The following is a 24,365-nucleotide window of genomic DNA, read 5'->3' on the forward strand; positions in this document are numbered from 1 at the left end:
AAAATGGCATTTCATATCCACTGTTACTTTCATTATAGAAATTGTCCGAACTTTTGTTTTTTGCTCTGGGGCAAAGACTGGGTCATTTACCCATGGCATCTTTGTAGCATAATTTGCAGACAGACTAAGGGCTAGTCTACACTAGAAGCACTACATCGATGCAGCTACTCCAATGCACTTGCGCCACTTTAGCACATCTGGTGAAGATGCTGACGGGAGAGTATATGCATAGCTTTAGAGGGGAGATGGCATCGAAGGCTGATAACAGAGGACGTTCATTAGCATCCGCACTCCCTCCTAGAGAAGGTACATACAATGCCGCAAAAGCACATACACAATTGTATTTTAATACATTGTGTCCCAAAAGTATCAAACCTACTTCAATAAGGTTTAGCTTAATTCAATAAAATTTATCTAAATTCCATAAGATTGTTCAAGATATTACAGGATATTGTCATTTTGTCACAGCTGCTGCCCATGTCGTGTTAGTGCAGCAGATATTTAGGGGCCTCAGACATAGGAAAAAGGATATAATATATCCAAGAGAGGATCATTTCCAGATTTCACTCTCCCAAGCCCCTCTCATGCCTGTATAAATTGACATATCCTTTTATCTATACCTCCCCCTTCCTTTTGTAACTCTCAAAGCTAAGCATCTAATGTGGTGATACACTATGCCAGTGGTTCTCAATCAGGGGTACATAGAGGTCTTCCATGGATACATCAACTCATCTCTATATATTTGTCTAGTTTTACAACAGGCTATATAAAAAGCACTAGCAAAGTCAGGACAAACTAAAATTTCATACAATGACTTGTTTATACTGCTCTATATACTATACACTGAAATTAAATATTTATATTCCAATCAATTTATTTTATAATTACATGGAAAAAATTAGAATGTAAGCAATTTTTCAGTAATAGCGTGTGGTGAAACTTTTGTATTTTTATGCCTGAGTTGGTAAGCAAGTAGTTTTTAAGTGAGGTGAAACTTGGGGTACACAAGACAAATCAGACTCCTGAAAGGGGTACAGGAGTCTGGAAAGGTTGATAACTACTGCACTACACCACCAGCATAAGTCCCTTATACTGGCAAAAAATTATTTCTAAAGACCCATTCAATTGACTGTTCTTAGGAGTGGCCTTACCTTAAGTTTAAGAAACCAAGATTAGAGCAATGACAAGTGGTGCTATTATCAAAATTTAGTATGTCAACATGTGACAATAAAATATTTTGAAAACGTATGATATGAAATGCTTTTTTGAGGCACTGTTATGATATAAACATCGCTTTGAAATTCTTCTGTACATAGGAGTTTACAGAATGACATGCCATTCCATATCAGAACAAAAGTCTATCTAGTATATTAACCTGCTTCAATCTGTTACCTCTGCCTGGCACTGCAGAGGAAGGAACAAACTATCATAATGTGCTTGACCACCGTGCAGCTCATGCCCTGGAGCATGGGATTTGGATACCTCCTTTGAGCATGTATACAGTAGAATGTAAAAGTATATATATAAATCTATTATCTATATTTACTAACCTCACCATAACCTATCTATTTGGCTTGTTAGTGTAGTCATCCCCATTGTATTTAATCCCCACATTAATCATTACAGCCCTTAAGTTATTTAGTAAACTAACCAGTATTTAAACAACTTTTCTATTTATGATGAACTATACTTCATACAAAACGGATGTATTTCTAATCAAACAAGCTGAATATAGATCCATACCTGATTTAACCATAAGGTTACTGGACAGCTGGCATTCCGGAGGGGGAACTGTTGTCACATTAGCAAAAGTTGCAATTGCAGTTGTAGGAGCAGCAGAATTGTTTTCCACTGGAGCAGGGGGGAGCCTAGTTGTTTTCGCTGATGCTGTAATAGATGTCAAAGCTGCTGTAATTGTCAGTGGATATGCAGTTGATGTTTTGGTGATTTCTGAGCTTGTAAATTTCTTGGTGTCAAGTACTGTGGTTTCTATCTGTCTTTGTGTGTGTGTTGTGGATGTCAGTGTGGAAGCTGTGACTGTGCTAACTTTATTGGTTAGAAACATAACGGTGTGGGGGCGTGATGTAGGTGTGTGTCTTGGTGCAAACGGAAAGTTTGTATGTGTTTCTACTGTTGATGTCATTTTTGAGGCACTGTTATTTTTTGCTAGTGTTGATATCAACGTGCTTAATGCTGTCACAGACAGCAAGGGTGCATTTTCACTGCCTAGAGAAAACAAGGATGAAGTTGGCGCAGATTTTCCTGTTACTGATTTTGCTTCTGAAGTTGCTACTGTAGGTATTGCACCTGCCGACACTGAAGGTAGCACTGTAATGACAGAATGGGTAAAGTTGGTTGTTGGCAAAAAAGCAGAGGTTATATGTGTGGGTGATGCATGGACAGAAGTTATGATGACTGACTGCAAAGCATTGGTGGTATGTGTTTGCGATGGGGTGCCATTGGTAGCTTCATTAGGTACAGCAACTGTAATTAGAATATCACCTGTACCATTTGCATGCCACCTTTCTGTACTAAACGTAGCTTGTTTTTGAATAACACTAGTCAAGTGACTCGGTGGTTCTGAAACAGAGCTGTTTGTAAAGTCTGTCAAATTTCCAGAAGACAAGTATTTTTCTGGAGTTAGAATAGATATCAGTGTTGAGCTTGAAGATTGTTTGGCTATTGGAAAGGAAGAAATTGTTGGTTGTGTACCACTGATAGAACTAATTTCATTATTAGCTGAGACAATCAAATTGTCAGTGAATTGAGAAGCCAGTGGTCGCTCAGATGGTGTTGTGTATAAGGCTTTTGTTGATGAAGAGATATTGTCACCATGGATTGTCTGAGATTTCAGAGTGCTATAAGCAGTACTTGTATCATCAGTTGCAAAATCCTTCACTGGAGGCAAATACAGATGGGGGGATACTTCAAAGTTTGCAGTGAAGTTAGTGTCCCTGAGAGTGAGGAATTCAGTAACATTTTGAGTTGTGTCAGTATCTTTTTTTGACTGGGCTGCAGGTAGTGCTGTAGTGGTAGCCTGGGGCGAATACTGAACACTAGACCTTTCCAGGGCAGATGAACGTATGTTAAATTGTGTGAAATTAGGAGACTTAATTTCAGTCAAAGGTGAAGTTGAAACATTTTGATTAGATTTTGCAGATGTAGACGTTTCTAAAGTTACAGAGATAGAAGCAGTTTGTTTGTTTGTAACATCATTTATTTGCTGTTGCAGACCTGAAATTGTTGAATATGGGGCGTGATACCCAGTTTCTAATGAAGAAGTGCTTGGAGAAACTTCCATTATTGGAATGTTGGTTGTTTCTTTTACTGACAGAACACTAACACCAGCTGAAGTAAGCACGGCTGTAGTAGTCCATTCAGAAGCTGAAGCACTGATTATAGGTATAGGTATCTTTGTGGTATCTAAACTGCTTTCAGAGGCAGCATTTGAAATATTAGAGAAAGCTGACGCTGGGCTGTGTGGAGCTTCTGTTGCTGGAACAAATGATGGCAATGCATATAATTCTGAAGGCACAATAGTGGTCCATGGTTTTGTATCATCTGTGGTTGAAACTTCATCAGTGGTAAGATCAGATTTATTTAAAGCTTGTAGAGGGGCATATTCTATATGTGGAGTGACAATGGTGAATGTTTCTGAATTTGTTTCTTCATTTTCTGTTAAGTCTACAGCTGGACTTTCTCCATTAATAGCTGAAAGCTGTGAAGTTGTAGAATTATGAATAGCAGGTGTATCTTTAATAGTGAGCACAGATTTTGAAAGGCCTGTATTGGGAGTGGGTAATGATACTGCAGATGTAGTAACAGAACTGATGACTTCTGTTTTCAAAATACTTTCAGGCAGCACTGTTCCTGTTGTGCGCTTGCTGGGTCGAGTTTCTGGAGAAACTCTGGAATGCTGAGATCCGTAAAAAAGGACATTGTTAGAATCTATGTTGGTGTATACTTTGGCTGTACTACCTGTTTCGAAAGACTGATGGGGTGCCTCTCTAACTAAAGAGCCATCAGAAGGTTGCAAAGTATGTTCAAAATCACTTGATAATACCACTGTATTGGCCTCAAAAACTGTATCAGTCACCTCTTTTCCAACAGCTTGACTGATTGACACTGCTGAGCGAAAGGACGAAATATTTATTAGAGGGAACACAGAAGTGTTCTCATAGGCTGGTGTTGAGTTTGTTGCATTGTTAGTATGTGCTATAATATTAAAGGTATGATTTGTCACAGTTATTAAGGAAGATTCTTTATCTGTTGAATAAGGAAGTGTGTTTTTTCTGAAAAGAAAGTCTGATATACTTGTAGGTGCTGGTGGTGGAACTACTGCATTGCTGGTGCTTATTGCATCTGGAATAAATGTTCTTGGCACAGTAAAGGAAGACCTATTTTCTGTTGAATGGGAGAGTCCCACTGGATTATTAGAAGCTGGTGATAAAAATATTGCCTTGGTAGAACCCGACATGGCATTAGTTGATGTTGAAGACTGATGACTCGTCACTTTTGGTAATGCAGATATAGTGCCCACGGTATGAAAGAATGAAGTACTAACCATTGGAATCTCTGATTTACTATTAAAAGCTGGTGACGATGCATCTGGGCTGACGTCATTCTCTCTGTCAGTCACCACTGCCTTGAATGGCAGATTGGTGGGTATTGCTCCAGAAGAAGACACGTTATCTGTTGAGTGAGACAATGAAGTTCTTTCAGTAGGAAACCATGACACAGTTTCAGAAGCTATTGGTAGGAAAGACTGAGAGGAAATTACTGACAGAGAAGTTGGAGAGTGTGCAGAAAGTAGGGAGGTACTTTCTGAGGGTGACACTCTTCCCATTGTCTTTGTGGAATGTATCATTGTTGATCCAAAGCTATTAAGTGATGTGGTACCCGTGACCTCTTTGGGACCCCTTCTGGATAATGTGTGATTCAATGTACTGGAATTTACAGCAGTGACTGTGCTTGGTGGATTATCTCTGCTTGCACTAAAATGAGAGTCAGTTGAATCTATGTGGAAGGAACTTTCAGTATCTGTGGATAAAGGCACTTTGGTGGGTAGTACAGTCAACTTAGAAAAGATAATGGTATGAGGTGATTGTATTACCAATGAAGAAAATGATGGTGATGGAACAGTTGCAAGAATGTCTGATCCTGATGTGGTTTCTTTTGAAATGGAGGGTGTTTCTAATGATGTTAGCTGAGATGGTACAGCAGTACTTGAATGTGTCATTGATGGTTTTGTGGACAATGTGGCAAACATACTGATTTGAGGCAAACCTGATACAACAGCTGTTTCATTTACATCTTGAGAGGATGACCTCACTGGTGATTCAGCTGAAACCTCGGAAGGCTCCTGGGATGCACTATTTCCGCTGCCTTGGTAAAGAGTGGGCGAAAAATTAGTTTGATCCATAGTTCTGGCGCCAGTCAGTGTTGTTTTTATTTTCTGAAGCAAGTTTGCATTCTCCAATGTCTGTCTCATTGACATGTCAGCCACTGAGGAAGACTTAATTTCTGTTGAAGGCCATGTTGGTGAAAATATAGATCTCCAGTGAGCAGGAGACTCTGTAGAAGGGGCAACATTTATTTGGTGTTGTTTGGTACCTGTAAAAAATAATTAAAATGAATATTTTGCAAAAAATGTGTTATCTTGATACACTACGCCAGTGAATCTGAATAGAAAATGTTTAATCCTAGGTAAATGACTTATTTCTCTGTGTTGGAAGGACATAATGAATGAACCATCAGAGAAAGTTAAAAAATATGAACATGAGAAGTGCAATGTGAGTAAAACATAACTCTCTAATTGTTTCATTATACAGAAAAATTAAAGATAACGCCAAGCTTTACTTACAGTGATAATACAAAATAATTACTAATATTGCTCATAAATTAGGATGGCTTAACCTAATAGGAAGATAAGTTGTTGCACCCGAGACAACTTCTGATGTTATCATCTTCATACTGTGTCAAAATATTATATGCAATGTAGTTGTAACCGTGTTGGTCCCAGAATATTAGAGACACAAGGTGGGTGAGACAATATCTTTTAATGGACTGGCTTCTGCTGGTGAGAGAGAAGCTCAAATGCTCGTCTCTCTCACCAACAAAAGCTGGTCCAATAAAAGATATTACCTCAACCACCTTGCCGCTCAAAATATTAGGGATTAGAAGCAGCTATACAGAGGGAATGGATTCTGACAACCAAACATCACTGATTTAGCATACTGTACACTATGGGAATAGAGTCAAAATTGGTTGGGTTCCTCTATGAAGCATCTGTACATGGTCATCTTGCCAGCTATAATAACGTGTGTAATTATAGGCAGAAAGGCAAGAAAATACAACAGGAATGAAATTGATTAGGGGGGGATTAAAAACAAATGAGGAAATTAAACTCCTTATTTGATATGTGCAGATGTATAAAACATCTCCAGCACCAATTTATTTAGCATTCTACACCTTATTGTTCCTAAGCTTTGTTTTCTTAAAATGATTACACAGTACGCTTAAAAATCACAATTCAGAAAACCTTACATTCTTTTTATTTTAATTATGACTCAATCAAGATTAAAATTAACATTTTGTTGTTGTTTTTCATGAGATAATCAATCAACTAAAGCTTATCATTGTCCTCTTCCATTTCACTGTGAGCCAGATTGTGGCCCAGCCTATGTACCCAGTCCATAAGAGGAAGCAGACCCCGCCCCTGCAATGGGCGTGGGTAATTATACTACAGATGTAACAAAACTGATGCTTTCCCTGCACATACATACACATTGCTATGCGACTTCAACCAATGTTGGAGTAGATGCTACAGACCTCCTACTCCCCCTTAGAATCATAGAATCATAGAATATCAGGGTTGGAAGGGACCCCAGAAGTCATCTAGTCCAACCCCCTGCTCGAAGCAGGACCAATTCCCAGTTAAATCATCCCAGCCAGGGCTTTGTCAAGCCTGACCTTAAAAACCTCTAAGGAAGGAGATTCCACCACCTCCCTAGGTAACGCATTCCAATGTTTCACCACCCTCTTAGTGAAAAAGTTTTTCCTAATATCCAATCTAAACCTCCCCCACTGCAACGTGAGACCATTACTCCTCGTTCTGTCATCTGCTACCATTGAGAACAGTCTAGAGCCATCCTCTTTGGAACCCCCTTTCAGGTAGTTGAAAGCAGCTATCAAATCCCTCCTCATTCTTCTTTTCTGCAGGCTAAACAATCCCAGCTCCCTCAGCCTCTCCTCATAAGTCATGTGTTCTAGACCCCTAATCATTTTTGTTGCCCTTCGCTGGACTCTCTCCAATTTATCCACATCCTTCTTGTAGTGTGGGGCCCAAAACTGGACACAGTACTCCAGATGAGGCCTCACCAATGTCGAATAGAGGGGAACAATCACGTCCCTCGATCTGCTCGCTATGCCCCTACTTATACATCCCAAAATGCCATTGGCCTTCTTGGCAACAAGGGCACACTGCTGACTCATATCCAGCTTCTCGTCCACTGTCACCCCTAGGTCCTTTTCCGCAGAACTGCTGCCTAGCCATTCGGTCCCTAGGCAGCAGTTCTGAAACTAAAGTTTATAAGTGGTTTCAAGTTCCCTTGAAACCACTTATAAACTTGAAGTGATAGCTTGTAATTTTAACAGTTTTCAATACTTTGCACCACTCAGTCAAGTGGGTAGGAAGTAGGCAGGGCATTGGCTCAGCCTCCCAATAAGCCTGTCAGTGCAGCTGAGCCAGCCTGGGAAGAGGTAACCTACTACCAGTAGGGGCCAGTGCAGATCATGACTCCACTGGAATAAGCAAGGAACATGGAAGATATCATGCCAGTCTGAGGCCACTTACTGGGGATTGATGCTGCTGCGATTGATGCAGTGAGGGTCAATTTAGCAGGTCTAGCGAAGACCCACTAAATCGACCTCAGAGTGCTCTCTGGTCAATTCCAATACTCCACCAGAAGAAGAGTAAGGTAAGTCAACAGGAGAGCATCTCCCGTCAACACAGCACGGTGCAGACACTGCAGTAAGTTGACCTAAGCTACATCGACTCCAACTATGTTATTCACGTAACTGGAGTAGCATAACATAGGTCGATTTTCCCCTGTAGTGTAGACAAGGCCTTAGGCTCAATTCCTTCTCTGTGCAGCATCTGTGCTGCACATTGTTCTGTACACATACACACAGGTCAGAATAGATGATCGAAGTGGTTCCTACTGGTCTTAAATCTGTGATTCTATTACTCTAGTCCTGTATTTGGGCTCCAACCCACCATATACACAGATTTTCCATTCAAAACACTTTAACTACAGATACGCACAAGTGGCTGACAAAGTACTGCAGAGTGAAAGGTAGTTCAGATTAGTTTATTACTAACTCAATATTATTGTTTGCCATATAGCAAACATCTTAATGTGAAAATTAAATGCAGAGTCCAAACTATTTTGAAACAGTATTTTCATTTAGCATTAACACACTGTAGTTAAGCTAATATCAAGTCCAACTAGCATTTTCACATTACAGGGATTAAAGACCTTTCCTCTTACTATATTGTTTAAGAATTGTATTGGATCATGATGAGAAATGGCTTTGTTGCAACATATGCTGAGAATAAAGCATCCAGATACAAATTATTTTAGGGAAGGAGCATACTTAATTGGAATGAAAGAAAGAGGAGAATATTATGCACCAAAATGAAACCCTCAGATATTTCCTAAATATAGGCAGAAAAATATTATATAGGGGGAAATTAGTTTAAATTATTGTACTTACAATGGGCTAGATTGTGCTCTTCAGTACAGTCCTGTATCGGAGGTATTACATAAACCACACAACCTCCCAGGGGGAGCCCTGAGAAGCAATGTGACTCACACAGCCCTATGTCTACAATACAGATGTTACACCCATTGTTCTCCCCTCAATTGATTGAAAAATACCTTGCATCCACTCACAAAAGGGCTTCCACCAACTATTGGGGAAGCAACAATCACAAGTGACAAGACTGAAATGCCTGCAAGCTGCATGGAAACTTTTAAAAAACACCATAATAGAGGCTCAAATTAAATGTATATCCCAAATTAAAGAGACTAATAAGAGGACTAAGAAATTGGCACCATGCCTAAACAACGGAGTAAAAGAAGTGGTTAGAGGCAAAAAGACATCCTTTAAAAAAAAAAAAAAAAAAAGCATGAACTCTGGCAAGTCAAGTGTAGGAGTACAATTAGGCAGGCCAAAAAAAAATTTGAAGAGCAAATAACAAAAGACTCAAAAACTAACAGAAAAAATATTTTAAGTATATCAGAAGAAGGAAGCCTGCCAAACAATCACTGTGGCTCCTGGATGATTGAGGTGCTAAAGGAGCACTCAAGGAAGACAAGGCTGTTTCAGAGAAGCTAAGGGCTTGTCTATACTGGCACTTCACAGCGATGCAACTTTCTTGCTCAGGGGTGTGAACCCCCCCCCCCCCCGCACCCCAAGTGCTGCAAGTTTCAGCGCTGTAAAGTGCCAGCATAGACAGTGCACCAGGGCTGGTAGCTACGCCCCTTGTGGAGGTGGCTTTTGTAGAGCAGTGGGAGAGCTCCTTCATCAAAAACTCTTAAGCAAAATAAGCAATCATGAGATAAGAGAGAAGGTCCTTTCTTGGATCAGTAACTGGTTAAAAGTCAGGAAACAAAGGGTAGGAATAAATGGTCAGTTTTCGTAGTGGGGAGAGGTAAGTAGAGGTGTCCCCAGAGATTTGTACTGAGACCAGTGCTGCTCAACATATTCATAAATGATCTGGAAAAAGAGGTAAATAGTGAGATGGCAAATGAGGATACAAAATTACACAAGATAGTTAGGGCCAAAGCAGACTGCGAAGAGTTTCAAGGGGATCTCACAAGACTAGGTCACTGGGCAACAAAATGACAGCTGAAATTCAATGTTCATAAATGCAAAGTAGTGCATATTGGAAAACATAATTCCAACTGTACATGCAAAATGATGGGGTCTAAATTAGCTGTTACCACTCAAGAAAGAGGTCTTGGAGTCACTGTGGACAGTTCTCTGAAAACATCCACTCAATGCACAACAGTAGTCAAAAAAGTGAACAGAATGTTAGGAATCATCAGGAAAGGAATAGATAATAAGACAGAAATATATCATATTGCCTTTATATAAATCCATGGTACACCCATACCATTACTACTATGTGCAGTTCTGGTTGTCCCATCTCAAAAAAAAAAATACATTAGAAATGGAAAAAGTACAGAGAAGGGCAACAAACATGATTAAGGGTCTGGAACAACATCCATATGAGGAGAAATTAAAAAGACTGGGACTATTCAGCTTGGAAAAGAGGCAACTAAGGGGGGAGATATATGATAGAGGTCTATAAAATCATGGTGTGGAGAAAGTGAATAAGGAAGTGTTATTTACCCCTTCACAACACAAGAGCTAGGGTTGCCCAATGAAATTAATAGGCAGCAGGTTTAACACAAACATTAGGAAGTACTTCTTCACACAATGCACAGTCAACCTGTAGAACTCATGCCACCCTTAGCCATGCAATACAACCAAGTAAATCAAATCAATTCAGGGCTCTAATGCCTAATGCTCTAAGACCCCCCCAAACAAAAAAACAGGGGAAAAACACTTGCACATTTACAATAGTTAGGGCAGGGGTTTCACCTGGTTCTGAAGCACTAATTATAAGTCAATAGCAAAGTACATGGTTCTGTACAATACATCCCTACAAAATTAGCATCTGGATTAGTTTAGCACCAACAAAGTGAAGTTTCATTTATATAGGATTGCTATTGTATGAAGAAAACACAAAATTAATTGCCAAATGTTAATCATAGAACTAGGAACTGAAGGGAATTGCTACACAAACCACTGAGGTCCTACATAAGTAACATACATTTACATCAAATTTTTGCAATCTACCACTTCTGCTCTTACACATGATTACCCAGCCACATTTATTAGCATTCGGTAATATTCTTTGACTAGATCATTAGAGGAAGGAAGAAACTTGAAGGACTGAGCTGTCTAGTTTTCAGGATTAGCTTCTAGTAATTCCTATGATAAACAGGATTATTCAGTTAATAACACCATTCACAGCACCAAGAAGGTATCCAGGACTGACCTCTGGGCCAAAAATCATAATCAGGCTTTCCGCATTAACCAATAAGGTCCAGGAGCCTTGCACCTATGATGGAGTGATTTTAGCAGTGTCATTTCTGAGACAGAGGCAAGTAGATAGGGCAGCAGTAGTAGCAAGAGGAGCTAGGCAAACAGAGGAATCGTGATCAGCTAGAATATGGCTATGCCAGCCAACCTCGGGGTGGAACTACCTCTGGATGCTAACCACACCCAGTGAATGAGATGCTATTTTATAGGGGAAAGAATGGAGTGGTGGGCTGGAAATGACGTTGCAGAGCCAGCTCAGGAGTATCAGCCTGCATGAAAAGGCTTGCAGCACAATAGGTACTGTCAAGGCCAGGTTGTGGGAAACCAGATCTAGTGGTCAGACCACAATAAGGAGTTGAGAATCAGCTGGGTCAGGATACCAAGAGATCTGAAGCAGGAGACAAACTGGAGATCAGAACCACAAGCTGATAACCAGAGTCAGGCGGAGTCAGGATACCAGGAGGTCAGAGGCAAAAGACAAACTAGAGCTCAGAATCACAAGTCAGAGTGCAGGAGCCAATCTGGGACAGGATGCTGGGAAGTCAAGCTGGGGGAGCAGGAGTAGGAGCAGGAAGTACAACACTGTCCAGAGCAGGGTGGATCCCAGTTCTTTGGACAGCTTCCTGTTCCCTTTGCTGGCTTAAGTACAGGCAGAAGGCCTATTGGCTGCCCTGGGACTCCCCCAATAGGATATCAGGGATGGAGCCTCAAACTGGGGCTGGGTTCATGGATCCTGGGTCAGCGGTTGTCAGCAGGCTGCCAACTGGAGGACTGAAGTGTGGTTGTTTCTGTGGACTGAGGTTCAAGGCCCGTGTTTCATGACAAGTACACTGCAACACTTTGGTCTCTATGCTGCTGTTCCTGTTGTTTGTGGCTCAACGAGTTACATGTCTTGAACATTACTAGCCACTGTGACAAAGTTCCTGCTCTACCTTGGTGGGTCTTGCGCTTATTGGCGGATTTGCTCGCCTTGGAGCCCTCAGCTTGGCCGTTTTTTTGAACCCACAGTCCAGGTCGACTCCTCCTGTGCCTGACCAGGAGTTGGGAGGATTTGGTGGGAACCCGGGCCTGCCCTCTACTCCGGGTTCCAGCCCAGGGCCCTGTGGAATGCAGCTGTCTAGAGTGCCTCCTGGAACAGCTGTGCGACAGCTACAACTCCCTGGGCTACTTCCCCATGGCCTCCTCCCAACACCTTCTTTATCCTCACCATAGGACCTTCTGGTGTCTGATAATGCTTGTACTCCTCAGTCCTCCAACAGTCCGCATTCTCACTCTCAGCTCCTAGTGCCTCTTGCTCCAGCTCCTCACATGCACACCGCAAACTGAAGTGAGCTCCTTTTTAAAACCCAGGTGCCCTGATTAGCCTGCCTTAATTGATTCTAGCAGCTTCTTGATTGGCTGCAGGTGTTCTAATCAGCCTGTCTTAATTGTCTCCAGAAGGTTCCTGATTGTTCTGGAAACTTCCCTGTTACCTTACCTAGGGAAAAGGAACCTACTTAGCCTGGGGCTAATATATCTGCCTTCTATTACTCTCCTGTACCCATCTGGCCCGACCCTGTCACACCACCAAAACAGTTGCAGTGGCTGTGTGAAGTACAGAGTGTGTTCTTTAATGGTGTATCCTGTACAATACAGAAACTGTTGTCTGACATTAGAAATACATTTAGGAGACCTTAAAAAGCAACTATGGGGTGCCTTCTTTCCAAACCTTTAGCTCCAGTTCAGCAAACCACTTAAGCATGTAATTAACTTGAAGTCCCATTGACTTCAATGGAATTTTAGCATGCACTTTGCTGAATAAGGATAGACTCAAACACATGCTTAAAATTAAGCACGTGTTTAAGTGCTTTGCTGAATCAGGGCTTTAGCCAGTCTGTGGTTTAAAATTGCTTTAAATGACCTCAAAATTCATCATTGCCCAGTCTGTTACACCACTAACAAATTGTACTAACTGACTATTGGTACACATACTGTAACAGAACCCAGAGCCAAAGCCTTCTGCATGGTTTACATTATACAAGACTCACCTACTGCTTTCTGAAGTGAGTCCTAGAGGGAAACATGGAGAGAGAGATTTATTTTTTTTCTGCAGGCTTTGCTTTCTAGAACATCAGAATACATCAACATCAATCCACGTATGATCTGTAACATTCTCTCTCTCGTCCTCTGTTCCTTCACACTTGAAGGTCATCATTCTCATCAGCAGCATACAAGAGATACTGTAGACTCAAGATAGTGTCAAACTGACATTATCACAGTTTGACACATAGAGGAAAGCATGGCATAACTTAGAGTAGCAAAAAACAAATAAGAATGTCATCTGCTATGGAGTCATCTGCTGTTTCTCTTCCACAACTCACAGCTACCCAGCTCCAGTCCTTTTCTCCTCACTTTAAAGTAAAGTATTTTTCTATGCCAGCTGATAATTTTTCTTTTACATCCTTTGGTGAACAAAATCCCCCAGGCATCCACACTCATTCTGTGAGGTTTACAGAACTACTTACCAGGTGTTCTTTAGGCAGATTCAAAAGACTGTCACATTACTGCTGTGAAATTTCTTATGATTCCATCTGGCTACCAGTGCATTTCTAGAAACGTCTCCCACTCTCACATAACTTGCCATCTTCCATTAGCAAGCAGCTGGGGTACTCGGAAAGTGAGAGAATCCTCCCATTATGTGAAGTTTAATCTCAAATTCATGTACATTTGGGCAATCCCTTTCCTAGTTGAGAATGGATGGATTAACATAAGCACCTACCGTTCTGAGATCAAATAATAAGAAAGATATAAAATGTGTATGTGAGTGGTGGGCAGAACATACCAAAACGGGACACAAAGAAACAGCTGCAGAGATGAGGAAGGAGAAGCAAAGAAGCAAAAATGAGGGGAGACCAACAAATAAAAATGCATACAGGTTGCAGCAACACTTCCTTTGGAGGCCCCTGCCGTATGTTTAGTAGCAATTGGAGAGGAGAGGACCAAATCCCATCTTTGTCTATAACATAACTACACCTATAACTGGCCTTGGGGGAACCTGGAATACTTGTTATCACTGCAGATATAGAAGGAGCATAAATGACTATACTTCTTGAAGTATAGTACGACACATATATCAAAGCTGTGTGAAAAGTTTGGAAGACTTGTGTGTAAGGGGACAGAGTTATGGAAGGCTAAGAAAGCATGCAGGAAAAGCTTGAACCTAATACTCAGGAGATCAGTGCACACATTTGGAGACAGAGCACTGCGAAAGAAAGATAACCTTAGCTGTAGTCTTTTTTAATGGAGAAGATTTGGAAAAAATAGGTGACAAGGGGACCAATAAAAATGTGGTTGCGGGAGAGCAGACAGGAAATTACTGGAGCATGGTTAAGTTTTTGGCAGTGGGGACAGATAGGAAAGGAAGAAACAACGTGGCAGGATTTCGCAAGGGCCTAGATGTGAGGGAAATGGAGTGGAAGAGTGTCAGCAATGGCAGAGAAAGTGGGAGAGTAGAGGATTTGGAGGTGGAGCTGATAAACTCAGTTGTAGCCATGTTGAATTCAATGTGGTGAGAAGACATCCAGGCAGAGATATAAGAAGTGGGTGGAGAAGAGGGACTAGATAGAGGGTGAAAGCTCAGGAAGAGGACAGGTAAAATAGAGAGTGTAATGCAGCTGAACCCTTAGGTGGTCTTGCTCTCTCCTAGAAGGAGAGACTAGAGAAAGAGTGGAGAGGGCTAAGGAATAAATCCCTGCAGCACCACAGCAGACAAAGAGATGGGAAAAAGAGATGAAGCTATTGGAACAAATATTCAAAGATTGGCGAAAAAGCAAACAGGAGAACCAAGAAAAAATAGCATCTCAGAAGCTCAGGGAAGACATTTTGAATAGCAGTGAATATTCAACACTATCAAAGAGAAGCAGAGATATAAAAATTATTAATTAAGGGCAGAATGTATTTAGTAGCAGGGTGAGAGCAGGCATAATGACTATCAACATGCATTTGATATTAAAATGCAGATAAATAACAGCCAGAAAAGTATAAGTACATGGTGAGGTTTAAGCAAGATCCTAACGAGGCAAAGGCATTGAGTTGTAGCATGAACACACAAGTTGTGGTGTGCTGCCTACTGGAACATTAAATCTTTCACAGGCTATCTCAGGAAGCAAGGAGACCAGAACCAAGACACATGAAGGAACAGACATGGCCTGACAGGACATGCATGCATGAGTTGCAGTGGTAGCAACTGGAGACAGCTTCAGTAAATCCACTGAAACTAAAATTCCTTCCACATTTACAACTTCTGTTTCAGATTAACAGCTTCTGAAAATGCAGATTAGCACAACTAATTACAGTGGTAAAGTGTCTGCCCAGGAGAGAATGTGACCTTTACAATCTACCAGCAACTCTAGCACTTGGCAAAAGCAGCTAAAGAGCAAATTGAACTGAATATGAAATTAAAAACTCTGTCTTGAGAACTCTGTACTCACTTAAATTACACACTGAGCCATAGTTTGTACATTTCATTAGTTATTTATCCTATTTAGGATGACCTTTTGTTCTACCATACTTCAGGCTATTGACTTACTGCCTTCTTCTTAGGGCTAAAACCCACTTAGCAGTGAACTCATTAAAACATCCATTATTGATTAATAAACTTTTTCATTTCGGGTAACAGGAAATATTTCAAAATGTGCCAAGGCAGGAAAGAGAGAAAGCAATCAATTTCAGAGGAAGTTATGCCTTTTCACCTATACAAACAAACGCAGGGCTCAATCATGAGCCCTCCTGTGACCTGCATAGAGAAGTAAGAGCTCATAAGGAGCCTTCTTACCTTCGGTCCCCACCCAGACCATGAGTGGCCACTCTCTCTTCTACACAGGTGGTTTGGCAGGGTTGGGAAGTGTGTGAAGCTTTGACTCTGCCCCCTACTGCACCAGTTCCTATACCACAGCTGATGCAGACAGGAAAGTAACCTGGGTCATCAAAAAGGATGTTGAAATTATGTCTCCCTGGAAAAAGGGGGAAACTCCAGGACCACGGTCTGGTTCCTGCCCCGCTCCTGAGGCAGTGCATGTAAGCACTGCCCCTTATACAGACTGGATTCTGAGGTTTCAGTCCAACCCACAGTAAAGGTGACTATATTGAAAAAAGGTTACAACCAACAAAAACGCATGTGTGTCTGCCATGTCCATAAAACCTTGTATTTCTGTACAGCGTTTAGATCAAGCCACCACATATGCAAATTGCACACTTACAGAGCTGAGGTTTGAAAACTTGGCCCTATTTGCTTTATGATGCTAGAAGCCAGGGAATATGAAAAAAACTAGTTGCAGAACACATGTTCTACACTAGATCAGGTAAGGAATGGCTTAAGTCCCTGCTCCACGCTAGAGAACCTACCTATTCAGTCTGTCAATTAGAGAGAGACTCCGTCTCCCATAAACTCATCAGAGCAGGCTTTTAAGCAAGAGGAGGAAATAGCTTGGTGTCTCTCATAAAGAACATTTTCTCTTTTCTTCCAGTCTAGGACAGAACTGAGCCTGGAGACTCTCAGAACCAGCCAGACTGAGAGGTCGGGAGAAACTGGGGAATAGACTGCTTCATCCCTGCCAGAGTACTGCACCCCTCAGAAAAGACTGTTTGCATTTTCTATTGATTTACAATGACTGAAAGGATCCTGCCAGGCTCCTTGGCAGTAGATTCTACACAATGATCCAGTTCTGAGGATAGCCTTCTGAGGATAGTTTTACCACTCTGGAAACCAAATGGAACAGAGAGGTTCCATGCCGGGAGACTGCTGCATGAAATGGTGTTATAGTTTTTCTTTTGTGCCATTTTTTCCTTTTATTCTGTGGCTCAACACCACAGCCCCAGGATGGCCTTTTACAAGTCCCTGTAAGAAAACTACCAAATACAGTATGCAAGTTCAATATCTGACACCCCATTTTTCAAATTTAAAAAACCCCAAAACACCAATTCTTCATTGGGTAGACATATCTATTAATAAGACAAGGAACAGCTCAGTGTTTCAGTCATTTGGAGTCTGGACTTCTTCAGGGGGTGTGATAATCCTGGAATAAACTTAAATGACTTAAACCAGATTTCCACTTTTATTGAAGAGAGTTACTTTCCAATGTATATTCAGGTCATCAAGATTTATTTATTCATCTTTACTAACTATATCTACTTGAAGCTCTAAATGCAATACAAAATATACTTAAAGTAGTTTTTAATAAAATATCAATAATACATATCAAAATAAGGCACTAAAATAAGGACTTTCGCCCACAGATCATAAAAGAAAAAGACCTCAGCTCTTCTACAATATCTTCCCAACCTAAGACAACTTCCCTAAGCAAGCATCTTCTATCCACCAATCAGCCCTTCTCTTCCCTTTCCCAAGAAAAGCCTAGGAGATCAAGTAGGTGTTCCAGCATGTCCTGAAGGTCACCATATCCCAGCTCTGGTTAACTACGGAAGGCAGTGAACTCCAAACCAAGGACTCCTCTCAGAGAATGCCAGTTCTGTCCTGTTTATACAAGGAGAGGCCTGTTTGCTTGAATGCCTCAGATGATCTCAACTGTCACGGTAACACACAAAAACAATCAGCGTCTCAGCTCTGATCTACATTACAGGGTCTACACTATGGGGTTAGGTCAAATTTAGCCGCGTTAGGTTGATTTTAAAATGAATGTGTCTACACAACCAACCCCGTTCCATCGACCTAAAGGGCTCTTAAAATTGACTTCTGTACTTCTCCCCGGCGAGGGGAGTAGTGCTAAAATCGACCTTGCTGGGTCGAATTTGGGGTAGTGCAAACGCAATTTGACGGTATTGGCCTCCGGGAGCTATCCCAGAGTGCTCCAATGTGACTGCTCTGGACATCACTTTGAACTCCGATGCACTAGCCAGTTCACAGGAAAAGCCCCACCAGGAAATTCTGAATTTCATTTCCTGTTTGGTCAGCGTGGTGAGCTCAGCAGCACAGGTGACCATGCAGTCCCCCCAGAATCACAAACGAGCTTCAGCATGGACCAAAAGGGAGACACAGGATCTGATTGCTGTATGAGGAAAGGATCTATGCAGGCAGAACTCTGATCAAAAAGAAGAAATGCTAATATATAATGCCAAAATTGTACAGGGCATGGTAGAAAGAGGCTACAACAGGGACACACAGCAGTGCTGCGTGAAAGTTAAGGAGCTCAGGCGAGCCTACCAAAAGATAAAGGAGGCAAACGGTCACTCTAGGTCAGAGCCCCATACATGCCGCTTCTATGATCAGGAGCATGGCATTCTGTGGGGGGGGGACACCCTACCACTACCGTACCACTGTCCGTGGACACCTGCAAGGGGCAAGTCTCACGCAACAGGGAAGATGATTCTGCAGAAGAGGAAGAGGAGGAGGAGGAGAATGCACAGCAGGCACGCGGTGAATCCATTCTCCCCAGCAGCCAGGACCTTTTCACCACCCTGGAGCCAACACCCTCCCAAGGTGGGATCCCTGACCCTGAAGCTGGAGAAGGCACCTCTGGTGAGTGCATATTTGTAACTACAGTACAGGGTTTAAAAGCAATAGTGTTTAATGTTTGATTTGCCCTGAAGAATTGGGATGCATTCGCAGCCAGTACAGCTACTGGAAAAGTCTGTTAACGTGTCTGCGGATGGAGTGGGAATCCTCCAGGGACATAAAATCATGGAATCATAGAATATCAGGGTTGGAAGGGACCTCAGGAAGTCATCTAGTCCAACCCCCTGCTCAAAGCAGGACCAATCCCCAACTAAATCATCCCAGCCAGGGCTTTGTCAAGCCTGACCTTAAAAACTTCTAAGGAAGGAGATTCCACCACCTCCCTAGGTAACACATTCCAGTGTTTCACCACCCTCCTAGTGAAGCTCTCCTAGAGGTACTCTGAAAGCCCTTGCAGAAGGTTTCTGGGGAGGGCTGCCTTATTTCATCCTCCACATTAGGACACTTTACCACGCCAAGCCAGTAGCAAGTCGTCTGGAATCATTGCAGGAAAAAGCATAGCATCGAATGGTCCTGGGTTTTGGTCGCATTCAAGCAACATTCGGTCTTTATCTTTCTGTGTTAGCCTCAGGAGAGTGATATCATTCATAATCACCTGGTTGAAATAGTGGAATTTTTGTAAGGGAACAGTAAAAGGACCCCATTCATGCTGGGCTGTTTGCGCTTGGCTAAAAGGGATCATTCCAGAGAATAGCCACGCGGCAGAGGGAGGGGTGAAAGGATCATCCCAGAGAATAGCCACGCGGCGGGGGCAGGGGTGAAGGGATCATCCCAGAGAATAGCCATGTGGAGGGGTGGGGGGAAATGTGTGCTGCACATCCACCCGAAAACCACAGCCCCTCCTTTTAAATGTGAAACCCAACTGGCATTGCTTGCGATGGGAAACGATGGTGCTGCAGTTTGAAATCATTCCCACATGTTATGAAGGCGGAAGAAACCAACCCCGTGTACCAAAAGGCTTACCATGGCTGCCTGGAAACCGAATTCCGTTGTCCAGCCATGTGTGATGTGTCACCATACTGGCAGGCACTCAATATAAAAGGCAAAATGCGACCTTGTACCTAAAGCACATGTGCTGTCCACTGTGAATTGCTTGATTCACTGTGAAACAGTGTCCCTTTTGTTCTCAGAAACGTATCATCTTAAATTTTACTCTCCCTTTTTATCTTCCCCCAGGTGCAAATATTTCTATGCTCCCCCTATGATCTCCGTCCCTGAGGTTATCGCAGATTAGAAGGCGAAAAAAACGCACTTGCAATGACATGTTTTCCAAGCTCCGGTAGTCCTTCTGCACTGATAGGGCACAGCTTAATGCATAGAGGCATTCAGTGGCAGAGGCCAGGAAAGCATTAAGTGAGCATGAAGAGCAGAGGCAGGAGGCGATGCTGAGGCTAATGGGGGAGCAAATGGACATGATGAAGCGTCTCTTGGAGCTGCAGAAAAGCCAGCAAGAGCACAGACCCCCGCTGCATCCATTGCATAACCGCCTGTCCTCCTCCCCAAGTTCTATATTCTCCTCACCCAGACACCCAAGAACATGGGGTGGGGGGAGGTGCCGGGTACCTAGCCACTCCACTCCAGAGGATGGCCCAAGCAACAGAAGGCTGTCATTCAAACAGTTTTGATTTGTAGTGTGACTACAATAAGCAATGTGGCCTTGGTCTTCCCTCTTCCTGCACCCCACCCCATCCGGGCTACCTTGTCAGTTTTCTCACTTTTTTTTTTAATTAATAAAGAAAGAATGCATGGCTTCAAAACAAAAGTTACTTTATTTCCTTTGCCAGCTGTGATTGAAGGGGGGGAGGATGGTTGGCTTACAGGAAATTAAAATCAACAAAGGGGGAAGGTTTGCAGCAAGAAGAAACACACACAGCTGTCACACCGTAGCCTGGCCAGTCATAAAACTGGTTTTCAAAGCCTCTCAGATGTGCAGCGTGCCTAGCTGTGCTCTTCTAATCACCCTGCTGTCTAGCTGCTCAAAATTGGCCGCCAGGCAATTTGCCTCAATCTCCCACCCCACCATAAACGTCTCCCCCTTACTCTCACAGATATTATGGAGCACACAGCAAGCAGCAATAACAATGGGAATGTTAGTTGCACTGAGGTCTGACCTAGTCAGCAAACAGCGCCAGCGAGCTTTTAAACATCCAAAGACACATTCTACCACCATTCTGCACTTGCTCAGCCTATAGTTGAACTGCTCCTTACTACTGTCCAAGCTGTCTGTGTAAGGCTTCATGAGCCATGGGAGCAAGGGGTAAGCTGGTTAACTATTGGCATTTCAACATTCCCAACGGTGATTTTCTGGTCTGGGAAGTAAGTCCCTTCTTGCAACTGCTCAAACAGCCCAGAGTTCCTAAAGATGCAAGTGTCATGCACCTTTCCTGGCTATCCCACATTGATGTCGGTGAAACGTCCCTTGTGATCCACCAGTGCTTGCAGCACATTGAGAAGTACCCCTTATGGTTTACGTACTGGTTGGCAAGGTGGTCCGGTGCCACGATAGGGATATGTGTTCCGTCTATTGCCCCACCACAGTTAGGGAACCCCACTGCAGCAAAGCCAACTAGTATGACCTGCACATTTCCCAGAGTCACTACCCTTGAGAGCAGAACATCAGTGATTGCATTGGCTACTTGGATCACAGCAGTCCCCACAGTAGACTTGCCCACTCCAAATTGATTCCCGACTGACCAGTAGCGGTCAGGCGTTGCAAGCTTCCACAGGTCTATCGTCACATGCTTCTCAACTGTCAGGGCAGCTCTCATCTTGGTATTCCTGCGCTTCAGGGCAGGGGGAAGCAACTCACAAAGTTCAAGGAAAGTGGCCTTACGCATGCGAAAGTTCTGTAGCCACTGTGAATCATCTCATACCTGCAACACTATGCAGTCCCACCAGTCTGTGCTTGTTTGCTGGGCCCAGAATCAGCATTCCACTGTATCAACCAGCCCCACTGCTGCCATGATGTCCCAATTGCCAGAGCTCATGTTTTCAGGAACATCTGTGTCCACGTCCTCATCACAATCGTCCTCGTGCTGGTGTCTCTTAGCCCAGTTCTGCACAGACTCCAGGATAATGCGTGAGGTGTTTACAATGCTCACAACAGCAGCAGTGAGCTGAGCGGGCTCCATGCTTGCCATGGTATGGCATCTGCACGGGTAACCCAGGAAAAAAGGTGCAAAACGATTGTCTTCCGTTGCTTTCATGGAGGGAGAGAGGGAGAAAGGGAGAGAGGAAGGGGCGACTGACAACATGTCCCCAAAACCACCCTCGACAATGTTTTTGCCCCATCAGGCATTGGGCGCTTAACCCAGAATTCCTATGGGCTGCGGAGACTGCAGGAACTGTGGGATCACTACCCACAGTGCACTGCTCCATAAGTCGATGCTAGCCACAGTATTGAGGACACACTCCACCGACTTAATGCGCTTAGTGGGAACATACACAATTGACTGTATAAAATCGATTTCTAAAAATTGACTTCTATAAAATCAACCTAATTTCATAGTGTAGACATACCCTCAGATAGCTAAGACCCAAACCATAGAGTGCTCTAAAGGTCTAAATCAACACCACAGATTGACTGGAAATCAGTTGGTAACCAGTGCAGACCATGGAGCAAATGTAACGTGGTCTCTTTAAACCTGTTTTACATGGTAAGCACTGCATTCTGCACAAGCTGTAATATCTGAATGGTTTGAAGATACAATCCCCATGCAGAGCACATTGCAATGATCTAATTTTGAGCTGACAAAGGCATAGATAATGGTGTGGAGCTCTCTGCATGTGAAGGGAAGAGATACAACCTCTTTTGACACATTCCACCTATAGGAAGTGCTCCTGACAGCTTCTCCTTACTTGGGAGTCCAGCAAGATGCCCAGGCAATGAATTATGGACACAGAGGATGGAAATATCCTGTTAACCATGAGTGCCGATATAATTTCGGCTATTTTCTCCATTTGCTTAAATCCTACAAGTTTATCTCAGTCACGTTTAGGTACAGCCTATGCCACACAGCCAATTCAATTACATTTTATTGACTCACATATGACATATGTCTTTTGCTAATACAAAAAGAAAAACATACACAATCTAAAACAGCAGCAACAGCGATATAATACTCAGAATGTCACTCAGAACCTAATAAAATCTCCCTCCTTTGGCACAACGTAGAAAAGGGCAAAAATTGCCACCAATTTGCTTATTACCAAGGATTGAGAAAAAACTAAAAACCTTATTATTTTGTATACAAAAGAGGTAAAATCTAGCATTCTCAGAAGCTGGAAAATTCTACAATGCAAATGATAATGAGGTAGATCTTCCAATGCTCCAGATTTACATGGGCAAAAATGAAGATGTGAAGGAACTTTTGCATATCTACCTTTAAGGATAGCAGTTTCCATGATTTGGAGTCTTAACTGAATATATGCCTGACATAAAAAAAATGATTTGATTACTCATTCAAATGTGGTTCAAAAACATGAGCCCTCTTCAAAGTAGAAAACCAAAAGGCAAACGTAGAATCATGAATCATAGCTAGATGTTCTTGCTGGATAGTATCACTCGCTCTCTGTTTGAGTAATTGGTTATGTTGATTAGAAGATATCAACAATAATGAGTAATAGAAAAAACCATCCTAGCTATAACAAACAGAAGGGTCTTTTACAATGGAAATAAGGAGTACATGGATTGTTCCTCCGTCTCCTGGAGGTAAAGAGGGGGCAATGAATAATCTGGAAGAGTACAGATCTTACACCAAAATTTAAGAAAAGAACTACAACAAGCTCTGCTACTTACAGAAGGAACACCCACCTTTGCATGTAAAAATAAGGCAGGGGGGAATTTGAAAGAATTAAAAGTCCCCTCAAATATTATTTTGAACAATCTCTTAGGCTGAAATTTGGCCACTAAACCAAACTTCAGCCCCATAGAGTGTCTGCACTATTGTTTTAGCATTAAAAACTCTTAGCACTGGAGCAACTCTGTTCCCACCATAGAAGTGGGTAAAATAGGACACCCCTGGAGCAGAGCCAAGGGCCTTTTATTTAAAATCTTAATACAGGGACCAGCAGCCTGAATGATGAAACTTTATCCCTAGTTAAGTAAAAGCACACACTTGTTCTACAGAGTGGCCTTCTACCTGCCACACAATTTGTGGAGAGTTCTTTCCAAAGGTCATGACCTGGTCTTGAATGTTACAATAAGAGGAAAAAATGAGAAGTGACGGTGGCCTCTTGGAGTTTGCGATAAAACAACCAGATCATTGGTGTATAACACCACCACAATAAATCTACCCCGAATTTGCAGCAGAGAAAAATTATCTTCCTTTAAAACATCCACCACATTATTAATAAATAGATTAACAAGAAGGCATCCCTGGCATGCTCCCGTGGAAACAGGAAAACCTTAGTGCATTCTCCATTGTCTTTACTTCTTACCCTAGCCATATTACCCTGGTGTAGAGTCTCCAAAATGTACAAGTCTTAGATCAATACCCATCCTTCTTGATTTCACCCAAAGTTTATCTCAGTTAATAGAATCAAATGCTATTTTTAAATCTATGAAACAAGCAATCTAGTACCCTTAACCAAAGTATATTTATAAACCATATAGAATAAAATAAAACAAGTATCAGTTGTAACTCTACCAGCCTAAAGTTGGATTGTTCTTTATGTA

At 42.3% G+C, this 24,365-nt stretch overlaps 1 protein-coding gene across 1 annotated transcript in view; it reads right to left on the minus strand.

Annotated features, from left to right (window-relative positions):
• The window catches only part of KIAA1549L (KIAA1549 like), a 203,213-nt gene that overhangs the window by 92,228 nt on the left and 86,620 nt on the right, over window positions 1-24,365 (minus strand). The window contains exon 2 of the mRNA XM_077820236.1: window positions 1,744-5,613. Coding sequence (XP_077676362.1) covers window positions 1,744-5,613 — 3,870 coding nt within the window. The remainder of the gene's footprint in view (window positions 1-1,743; window positions 5,614-24,365) is intronic.

The sequence above is a fragment of the Eretmochelys imbricata genome, chromosome 6 (genome assembly GCF_965152235.1).
Source record: "Eretmochelys imbricata isolate rEreImb1 chromosome 6, rEreImb1.hap1, whole genome shotgun sequence".
Lineage (NCBI taxonomy): Eukaryota > Metazoa > Chordata > Testudines > Cheloniidae > Eretmochelys > Eretmochelys imbricata.